Source organism: Chenopodium quinoa, unplaced genomic scaffold (genome assembly GCF_001683475.1).
Source record: "Chenopodium quinoa cultivar QQ74 unplaced genomic scaffold, ASM168347v1, whole genome shotgun sequence".
Lineage (NCBI taxonomy): Eukaryota > Viridiplantae > Streptophyta > Magnoliopsida > Caryophyllales > Amaranthaceae > Chenopodium > Chenopodium quinoa.
The window spans coordinates 5,281,145-5,292,759 of NW_018742263.1; the positions used below are offsets into that span (position 1 = coordinate 5,281,145).

Genomic DNA, 11,615 nt, shown 5'->3' on the forward strand with positions numbered 1-11,615 from the left:
GAGGGCCTAATATGGATTTATCATTCCTAATGCAATTAGGAATGGTTTTAGTATTCTAGATTCTTCTAGAAGGTTCTTTTCATTCCTAATTCAATTAGCATTGATAAATTGACTTTTGTTAACTTTTTAGAGTTTTAATCAAAATAAAAGAATTTTTTGAGCAAAATACGATTTTATCCTTCTGTACGGTAAATTTCTATCTAATTTTAGAAAACGCGTCAATAATTAAGTTAGCGCCAAACGCCAGCATTAGCGCCTGACGCTAAGCTTGGCGCTTGGCGCTTGGCGCTAGCGTTAACGCCTGGCGCTAATGTAAGCGTCTGGCGCTAACCTCGTTTTGCGCGTCAGAATTCTGTTTTGATTTTCTATCTTTTTGGTTGATTTTCTCTATAAGTAGTCTTCTTAAAACTCCGTTTGGATTCACCAATACTCACGAATATTCACCAATTCTCATCAAGAATCTCTTGATATTTTCTCTCTCTTTTCTAAACTAGCCTTTTCTCAAAATACAAAATTTCGCACTCGTAAGACCTAGATACACCTAGCCATATTCAAAGTTGCCTTCGCCCTAGACGTGAAAGGTTTTAATTTCTGAGGGTTTGGTCCCTAATCTCTCTTTCAATCTTTTAATTTAATTGTTTACTTTATTATTTTCCTTGAAGTTACTAACGTGTGTATTTTGTTATTAGAAAGAGGTACGAGGCATCCAAGTAAGTACTTTAATAGTTTATATTGATGTTATGATGTAGAAATCACGCTTAGGTTGTTATTATGATTCCTAGTATCATGTTAGGATGTTTTCCTTAATTTGATGTTTAGGGTGGCAACAATAAATTCCTAGTATCATGTCCAGGGTAACTTTAATATCAAGTATGATGCCTTTTATTTTCTTTCCTATTATTCATGTTAGTATCATGTTTGGGTTAAAGCTTTGATCTTTAATGTTTAGTGACATGCTAGGGTTTGTTATTAATCTTGTTAGTATCATGCCTAGGATCTTGCTATTATTATGCTTTAATATAATTATGATGATTATTATTTTTGTTATGATTGTTATTATGTTGCTTGATATATATTATTGTTATTGCTTGATCACACCTTTTATTGCATGTTTAAAGGGAATTGGTACTTGTAATCACGCCTAATAAGATGATTAATAATCTTGTTGAGGGTTAATTATGATAATAATTCAAGTGATCGCCAATAATAGTTTTATTTGTGCATTAATATTCAACCAACATAGATTAAACAGGCTTAGGGTAAACCTATTGATTGCATGTTAGTCAGAAAGCGCACATGAATACGATCAGAATAAAGTAGAGGCCTATTATTAGGGCAGGTTCAATCTATTTTAGGTTGGATTTGTACCTTCATCCCCGAACTACCAGTCATGGTTCAAGACCTATTGGAGTTGACGATCTCTTGGATCGTTAAGGGGTGTAACCTTCACCTCGTGAACGGTTTACAAGTTCCTTAAAAAACTTGTTGGCGACTCTTTTGCTTTATCTTCTTTCCCTTTGGATGCCACCGTACTTAAGTGTATGATCACAGTGGGGTTCAAGCTAGGGGTAACGCTTGAAATATTCCCTACAATAAATAAAGCAAATTAAGGAAAAATGGGTTCGAAATTTTCAATACCCGCGCAAGGAAAACATTCGAATTCAGCCAAAATTGGGTTAAGTTTGAGAAAAACTTACATGGATCCGGAAAATAGATGAAACAAGCTTTGATTTGCAACACGTTTAAGTGATTTTAGTGCATAAACGAGCAAGAACAAGCGATTTGAACTTCCGAGAAAAAACGAGCAAGCAGCAACAACGTTCACGACAAATGGGGAAGAAAGAGGTTTTATTTCGAAATTCCGACTCCGTCGCCAGGTGACAGGCTAAAGTCGTAATCACCTAATAAAAAATAATACCTAAATCCACTAACTATGTAGATTGGGAAGTAGGGTCGAATTCATAGAGAAACAATTCTTTCTATTCCTAATTAATTAATATAATCTGGACTATTAAGTAACCAAAATTGTTGATATTAAAAGGAACTAAACTAAGGAGATTAAGAGTAGAGAGAAATCAATAATAAAAGGCCTAGGGTCACAGGTTCACCAATAATTAATATTCTGGGATAAAACATAATAACCAATCCGGATTTTCTCTTCGGGTTTTGAATACTCGGTCCAAATGCCTTCGAGTTTATGACTCTAACCGGCCCTGGGCTATGAAAACTGGTCGTGCTCCTCCAATGCTCGTAGTCACTTCATAATATCCTGGGAAAATGCTCCAAAAGTGCAAATCCCTACAAAAGTAAACCAGATCTACAAAAACACTAGAAAACACCAATTAGTAATAAAAGTGGCTCTAAAAAGCCAAAAACACTACCAATTATGACCTAGGGACGGGGGTAAAACACTATATAAAATGGACATATCACCAGGCGACGGATCGAAAATGCGACGACGATGCTTTCCAGCGTGCGTTGGTGTGGCGATAGAATATGTGGACCTCATAAATGATTATGTGGACCTTATGTGGCAATTTCGAGTTCCTTGGTACGCTAGTTAGCCCCTATAAGCAATTTGACATGATTAAGTAATCGGCTCGATTATATTCACATTAAGTGATCGACCTGATGAAAGATCGTTTCACTTAGCTTAAAGCACCTAAACATTGGCTCATCGCAAAAGCACCGACATAATGGTTCACAAGTAGCAAAAAGCGCCGACCAACTGACACTGCGGAAAATTCAGCAAATATCACGACAGCAAAGTTCAAGCGAGCTTTAAGGATCGACGGGCGTTGATCTTTAGTAATTTTCTTTGGAAGATTATCGTAACAACTGAGTATGACTTCGGGCAAAGCAATCTTCGATCATGTTCCCTAGCTTGAGGAAAATGGTCACAAAGCGGTAAAGGGTCGTGTTGGGCGAAGCAATCTTCGATCATGTTCCCTAGCTTGCAAAAGATGGTCACAAGGCGGTAGAAGATCATTTCAGGAGAAACAATCTTTGATAGTGTTCTCTGGCTTGCAGAAGATTATCACAACGGAAATTGGAGGCAGTTACGGGCGTAGCAGTCTTCACACAGTATCCCCTAGCTTGAGGGAGATTGTCAAACAAAATAAGCTCTTTTTCTCAGAGACGCGTGAGCATATCACTAACAAAGCAGCAAGATGGCGTTCCCTAGCTTGTGGAAGGTTGTCGCAACAACAAGAACTGCAACAAATCGGTTACCCACAGGACGTGTGCTCGACGGTGCAAGATACGCGTTTCTTAACTCTCTTATCTGTTTTAACTAACGCTAGTTTGCAGGTATCGGCGTTATAAGAATGATTTGGGATTGCAGAACGTTCTGAATCATTCTCTGTCCCTATCGCTACTTTGACTTTTGTTTTCGAAACATAAGTTTCTCCAAACTTAGTCAAAGTGGGGGCTTCTGTAGACACCCAAATGTGTCTCCCCAAAACAAAACTCGGTTATGAATACCTTTCGCGTCATTTGATTATCGAACGAGGAGAAAGTGTGGAAAGTCTAATGATGAGGATGTTTTTATTAAAATATTTCTCTTTCTGTTTTCTAAAAATATTTTTTTGCTTACTCTTATTTATGAAAAATAGTCAGTCCAATTTGGTTTGGTCCATAATAAAGGTCCAATAATAGTGTCGTTGGATTGGGCTCGAACAAAGCTTTCTAATGATATATTATAAGCCCAATTGTGATGACTTATGAGGAAGTTATGGATTAAATTAGATTAGGCCTAATGATTTTAAAGGTGGCCCGATGATCTAGAGGAGGGCCTATTAATTATTATTTTAAAAAAGAATGTTTTATTTAGAATAAAAAATATTAAATCTGATTTCGAAAACTGCTTGGACACGTAATTACCTGCAACCGGTGTTAAAGGTAATTACGCGTGGAAAAGCGCATTGATTTTTGGACGAGCACGAGATGACGAAGTCGTCACTAGGCGCTGACCTTCGTTGCCTGGCGTTGGACTCGTCGCCTGGCGACGAGGTTCGTCGTCTGGCTCTGGCACTGGCTCCTATCGGTTTGCGACGGGAGGAGTTTTATTCCGAATATGATTTTCTTTGATCCCGTGCTATTTTTATTATAAATAGGGCTCGTATCTCCCTGTTTTCAAATCATCAGCATCTACATCAACATCTACAATCATCTCTCACTTTCTCTCTCTAAAAGCTAGAAGCCTTTTCTCTCTTTTCTTTTTATAAACCTTCCCTCTCTCAAAATACTTATACATTAGTTCTAGAAACACCTAACCAAGTTCGAAGTTGCCTTCGCCCTAGACGTGAAAGGTTTGATATTTCTGAGGGTTTGGTCCCAAATCCCTATTTTAATTATTAATTTAATTGTTTGATTTATTATTTTCCTTGAATTTACTAACGTGTGTATTTTGTTATTAGAAAGAGGTACGAGGCATCGAAATAAGTACACAAATTTTTGTATGTGGCTGGCCACACGTAACAGTTACATACAATTACAAACTACACGAAAGTTGTCCCTTTTTCATGGTAATTTACCCATCACAAAGATGCATAGAAGAACAAAACTCACTTCATATATTTCTTTTCTACTCAACCCAGAACAAGATTGGACGTTATTCTGGTTCGTCTCCATTTTTGTGAAACTATTCCTCAAGCAAGGCAGCCGATAAGTCATCGAAAAGTGTGTGTGAATAATGGAATAGTCAACATTAGTCATTTTCAAGTTTCCCACGGTGATATAATATCTTTTCAACAAAATTACGCGAGAACCCGCGGTGAAGAAATAAGGAGATTCTTCTATATCAAAATATCAGTTGAAAAAATCATAGGCAAATTCTGGGGTCGCTGGGTAAGAATGCAAAGAAGAAGGTGTGGCCAGCCACAATTTTTTTTTTTTAATTTTTTTTAATACCACAACTCTTCTCTCTTCTTTTTTCTTAGCTTCTTCTCCAAGCAGAATCACACATCATCAACAACCATATCTCTACTCCACCCATTTTCTCTCTCCTCTTTTCTTAGCTTCTTCTTCAAGCCAGACCATACATCACCAACAACCATATCCCTACTCTACCCATTTTCTCTCTCCTCTTTGCTAAATTGCTACAATTAAAGCCCAAAATTGTAGAAATTGGGTGTCAAATTGTTGTGAAAAATTGTGATTAATTATCCTTAAGATCGTGAACAACATTTGAAGTAGTGAAATTGATGAGAACCAAAGAAATTTGAGCTCCTTTTCTTCGTGGAATCTCAAATCGAACATTCTACGTCAAAAATTGTAGGGTGTTACTAGTTTGGTCAGGGGTTACTTGTAGGGAGTTACTAGTTTGGTCAGGGGTTACTTGTAGGGTGTTACTGGTTTGGTCAGGTGTTACTGGTTTGGTCAGGGGTTAGGTTACTTGTAGGGTGTTACTGGTTTGGTCAGGGGTTACTTGTAGGGTGTTACTGGTTTTGGTCAAGGGTTACTTGTAGGGTGTTACTGGTTTGGTCAAGGGTTACTTGTAGGGTGTTACTGGTTTTGGTCGGGGGTTACTTGTAGGGTGTTACTGGTTTTGGTCGGGGGTTACTTGTAGGGTGTTACTGGTTTGGTATGGGGCCTACAAGCAAACCTTTTTTTTTAAACCAACTTATAAGCAACCCTTGAATAAGTAACAAGTAACCATTGAATAAGTAATTCATACAAGTAACCTTTGAAGTAACTCATATAAGTAACCCTTGAATAAGTAACTCATACAAGTAACCCTTGAAATTAACCCATACAAGTAACCCCTAAAAAAAAGGTACCCTTGAAAAAAATATATAAGTAACTCCTGAAAAAAAAAATACAAGTAACTCCTGAAAAAAAATACAAGTAACCCCTGAAAAAAAATACAAGTAACTCCTGAAAATAAAAATACAAGTAACTCCTGAAAAAAAAAATACAAGTAACCCCTGAAAAAAAAATTACAAGTAACTCTTGAAAAAAAAATACAAGTAACCCTGACAAAACTAGTAACCCCGTTATGCGAGTGAACAGTAACCCCGTTATGCGCGCGTCAGAATCCGTTATTTTTACTGACTTGGCAGCAGACCGCAGGCCACACGGTGTGGTCTGCTGCACCAAAAAAGCTCTGAAATAAGTACTTTAATTGTTTTATTGATCTTTTTATATAGAAATCATGTTTAGATTATTTTATTGATTCCTAGTATCATGTTAGGATGTTTTATTGCTTCCTAGTATCATGGTTAGGGTTAATTAATATTCCTAATATCAAGTATGATTAAAAGAATGCTTCCTTTTTTTTTTTTCTAATATCAATGTTAGTATCATGTTAGCGCTAAAAGCTTTAATCTTTGATGTTTAGTGACATGCTAGGGTTTGTTATTAATCTTGTTAACATCATGCCTAGGATCTTGCTATTATTAATTATGGTTATAATGATTATGATTTATTATGATGTTGCTTGATCACGTCTTTTATGCATGTTTAAAGGGAATTTGTACTTGTAATCACGCTTAATAAGATAATTAATAATCTTGTTTAGATTAATTTGATTATAATTCAAGTGATCACCACTAATAATCTTATTTGTGCATTAATATTCAACCAACATAAATAAACAGGTTTAGGGTAAACCTATTGATTGTATGTTAGTCAGAAAGCGCACATGAATACGAGAAGAATAAAGTAGAGGCATATTATTAGGGCAGGTTCAATCTCTTTTAGGTTGGATTTGTACCTTCTTCCCCGAACTTCAAATTTTGGTTCCAGACCTATTGGAGTTAACGATCTCCTGGATTGTTAAGGGGTGTAACCTTCACCCTGTGAACGGCTTACAAGTTTCTAAAACTTATTGGCGACTCTTTTACTCTAGCTTCTTTCCCTATGGACGTCACCATGCTTAAGTGTATGATCATAGTAGGGCTCAAGTGTGGGAAGACTTGAAATATTCCCTACACATTTTATTTGGGTGTCTACGCCACCCAACCGGGTGAAAACCTTACATGTCAAACAAGTTCAACTTAACTTGCTTAGAGCAAGTTTAAGCAAGTTTAGCCCCAAGTCTTAAGACTTACTTAGATGTGACATCATTTTTTGTGGTCCCCATTGAAAATGATGTCATCAAATTCTTGTTAAGACTCATTAATATTACACAAATTTATCACTTTAGCCCTAAGACTTAAATATTTGACATATTATATGTAGAAAAGTGTTTAAAAAAAGGATAATAAAAATTAAAGTGAAGTGGGTCCCAATCTCAAATCTTAAGTTGAGGCCCAAGTCTTAAGTTGAGTCTTGAAATTTCAAGACTCAACTTGAGACTTCCTTGAGATTTTAGAAGAAAAATGGAAAAAGTCTTAAATATAAATCTTAAGACTCAAAATGATGATGTCACTCCAAGATTTAGGGCTAAACTTGCTTTTAAACCCTTTAGGGGTTGATAAAGGGGGAATTTGTTCAGGTATAATGTAAATAATTTCTACCTTCAAATCTTTTTAATTGTAACAAAAGGGTATTATTTGTGAGACAAAAAATTCATTTGAAGTTAAGATACCACTCATCAGTCCAGTAACCAGGACGTGAGGCAACCACACGACACTCACCAACATGTCCTAAAAACTTGTTCATTTGATAGTATTGAAGCAGATGGAAACAATGAAATCACTGATACAAATCCCACCCCCCACATTTCTCTTCTAAGAATGGACATTTGGTTACATCAAATATTTACAAGGCAATATGGTTAACAGCTGCCTTAACCACACATTGGCCATGAGAAAATCAAACGGGTTAAATTTTAGACCACAGCCAAAAAAAAAGGCATTATATATGAATACAGAGGCAATGCTTCTTCAATGATGATTTTGTGAAACTCATGAAAGTTGCAAAGCAATAACAATAAAAATTCACAAACCAAAAAAGATATTAAGAAATCCACTTCAAGCTATTGACCTAACAACTTCTAATTTTCTTCAGCAATATTCACCAACTCATATTCCACGTTGGAGAGATTGTTAGCTTCCTTGACCTGGAAGCTAGCAGGATCGGTGACCTCAACACGTCCCCATTTGTCAACTGCAAGCCGCATAGAACCCTTGAACATATCAATTTTTGCATTACGCAAGATTACTGTAGCATCAGGCTGCATGAGGTCAACTACAAGAGCAAAAAATTGATCAGATCCAGTCCGATGGAGATACAACAGAAGAAACAGGATCCGATTGCAGAAAACAAAAAAGAATTATCATTGTTCTAAACAGAGAAATGAGAAGATGCATTACATAGCATCCAATATGATAAAATAATAAAGATCAAAATATAGCCAAAACTGTATTAAACACTTCATAGTAAGATTAAAGATAACCATGAAAATCTAGTGGTTGAAAATGGAACCAAAATACAAAGATATGAGGTCACGACCATTATCAACCACTAGAATCTCACGGGCATCACTAAGATGACCATAGAAGTGTTTTTATTCTTTCACTCGTACCTTTTTGGGTCAATGCTGCTACATACTATCAAATCACTTTATTTATTAGCTAGAATATAACCAATTATGACCCTAAACACTTCACTACAGCAGCTAGCAATCATTTCAAAAATTGTTTTATCTATTATAAAACTAGTATATCAACACATCTCCTTATATCACCATGTTCCTGTAGGGTGATCATAGCTTCATAAATACCGTCTTTCAAGAAAATTACAGGTTTCAATCTGAAGAAGCAAATACTGACAACACAAGATGGGAAATGGCACGAATTGGGTTTGACTTGAATAATTTGATTCAGATAATATTTGAACTTTGCTAGACCTACTTATCTCCTAGGTGCATGAGTGCATCTGCACTCTCTCGCAGCAAAGCCTACTGAGTAGTACTAAAAGAATTATAAATAAAGGATGCAACCATAAACTACATATGAATGACTTCTATAGATGCAAAATCTATAACTAGTACTAAAACAAAAGCCATTAACATTATCATTGTTCACATGTCAGCTTTTTCATCAATTCTTCATTTTCCATTTAATTAGATTTTTACTCTAAGTCTATTTAAATATTCAATATATACTTATGGTTCTACACTTTTCCACATACATTCATTACAATACTTTTAACTTCCAAACACTCTCAATTGATTTTGGTTATTTGATTGATAGGAGTACTTCATTTATATATTCAGTATATTTTAATTCCATAAACCTTCATCTACATTAAATTTGTGAAAACCGTGCACAGGGGAGACTGGGAGTACTAATCTAGTAAGATCTTGCCTTCATGTTGTCAGATCAATATCTCCATCCAAAATAAGAAATGATATGCTAATATCTCCCATGGGCAGAAATCAACCAATGACCAGCAAAAGATTGAAAAAAAAAGGTAGGGCTTATAGCATAACAAACAACTTATTAGTCATCTATTGCTAGTCAATATTGACATTTTGCCAATATATGTTACTAATAAACGATTTCCCAAACCTTTCATAGCCGGTAAAGATAACAAACCATTGGATACAAACAAAAATGGCAGCGAGAAGCTAGAAACACCAGCAAAAACAAATTATTGACCCCCCCTCTAGAATTTAATTACTTCCCTTTAACATCCCCTTCACTTTCATCCCTTAAAGTTTCATAGTTCAAAATCAATAAAGAAAAAGAACAGAAAGGAAAAAAAGAGGAAAATGGAAGGAGGAGGAAGGAAAGGAAGGAGATTTTATATTTTTAATGTTTGGTTAATGAAAGGAAATGAGGGGAAAGAAAGGGAATTTGATTTATAACTTTTATTAATCTCTTTCCATTCAAATTCCACCAATTTTAGGAGTAAAGGAAAGCTAAAAAATTGTGAAGGGGCATTCCTCCCACTTCCCTTCCTTTCTTTTGAATTATCATGTCATTTATTAAACCAAATATAGGAATATGATTAAATCCTTTTCCTTTCTTTTATTCCCCCCAAATCCATTCAACCAAAACAGTCGTAAAAATTGATAATAACCCGAGCGGTACAAGGTACAAAACCAAATGTCAACAAGTAGACAGCTTCAGATAGTTACCATGAATAAGTTACAATTTTAACATGAATCAACCAATGACAAAACTAAATGATACCCATGAAATACATATAGCTAAAAACCACAACACATTGACCTATTATTAATCATCGAATCAAATACCGCCGCCAAAGGAAGGAGATGGATTACAATAGCCCTTAATTTTGTTTGAAACAACAAAAGGAATCTTTTAGGTCCAAAATGGCTAATCAAAAGAACAGAGTAGCAATTCAAAACCAAAAAATCAACCAATAAAACTAATAAAATTCTCTATTTCATATAACTGTAGATTTTATAAACAAAACAACAAAATTAAATCAACAAATTAAATGCAAATTTAGAAATTAAAGGGAGCAAGTTTTGTATACTTTGTTCGTTACGAGCGGTGAAGATGATAACGCCGGTTTCATCACCAACAACGCATTCAGCGATGCGAGTTGGACGAGGATTAAGAGAAGCAGAAGGAGCGGATCTTCCTTTGTTTAACACAGTTTTGGAGCTCACAACTTTGACAGTCAATGTATGGCCAGTAGTACCGGGCTTTAGCTGGTCAACTTTGATGAACACTGGCTTTCTCTTTGGAATTGGAGTTGCAGTTGTAGGAGTTGTCGCCATTGATGGAAATCAAGAAATGAGATAGAAAGAGAAAGTGGAATGAAATGAAAAAGAATAAAAAAAGCTTAAACCCTAACCCTAAAATAAATGGGAGAACAATGAATACAGGAAAGTGTTTAGGTGAAATAAAACCCTAGTAAAGACGGAGGAGGTGGGGGAGTTCATTTTCATCGTAAACAAAATTTCTTTATCTAATGGCATTTTTAATATATCAACAATTCATCCCACAAATGTTGGCTTATTTACGGAAATGTCATGCTGACTGAGATTTTTTGTTGATTTATTTACGAAAATGCTATTAGTTAAACAAATTTTGTTTATCATCAAGATGAACTTGTATTTTCTCGGAGGAGGGGTTGGATGTGGGTGAGGTCCTGTAATTATTTTGAAAAATTGTCTGAATAATCTTACTTTTAGGACGTTTGCTAAAAGTAATCTTATATTTGAGTTATTTTTAAAAAATCTGATCTATATACCTAATCCATTTTAAAATAGTCTTGAGTAATCTGTAACCAATTGAGTAGGTAATTTGTTTTTATTAAATTTAATTTACACATGTCACAACTTGATTTGTCCAACATAAAAAAATTAATTAAAAAAAAAAGAAGAAAAGTAAAATCAAATAAAAAAAAACCACGGCCTCACCCAGACCCAAAACCATCGCCACCGTGTCGATGGGGTTCCCACCCTAGCCAACCCAACCCTAAACCCCCCTTTGAAAAATTAAAAACCCACCAAACCAAACACCATGAAATAGATTAGGGAGGTTAGCGTGACCTGAATCGAGGTCAAAGGAGGACGGCATGGTCAGAATGGGGGACATGGAAGTTTGGCATGGATGCTAGCATGGATTTAGCCGGGGCTTCTTCCTTGAGTCCTATCATGATCGTGCACTCAATGAAAGAGCTGGGGACAGGAGAGGTTGGCACGGCCAGAAAAGGGATAGGGATGGGGAAGGGGCTTGGGATCGGGG

The 11,615-nt window shown here is 35.7% G+C and overlaps 1 protein-coding gene across 1 annotated transcript; it reads right to left on the reverse strand.

Moving 5' to 3' along the window:
* Positions 1 to 7,626: 7,626 nt before the first annotated feature.
* LOC110683920 (uncharacterized protein At4g28440-like) lies at positions 7,627 to 10,789 on the reverse strand. Its single transcript, XM_021860327.1, has 2 exons — positions 10,396 to 10,789; positions 7,627 to 8,133 (listed from the first exon to the last, which is right to left on the reverse strand). Exons 1-2 carry the CDS (start codon positions 10,640 to 10,642, stop codon positions 7,940 to 7,942), a joined length of 441 nt encoding a protein of 146 aa, XP_021716019.1. The 5' UTR covers positions 10,643 to 10,789; the 3' UTR covers positions 7,627 to 7,939.
* Positions 10,790 to 11,615: the final 826 nt, after the last annotated feature.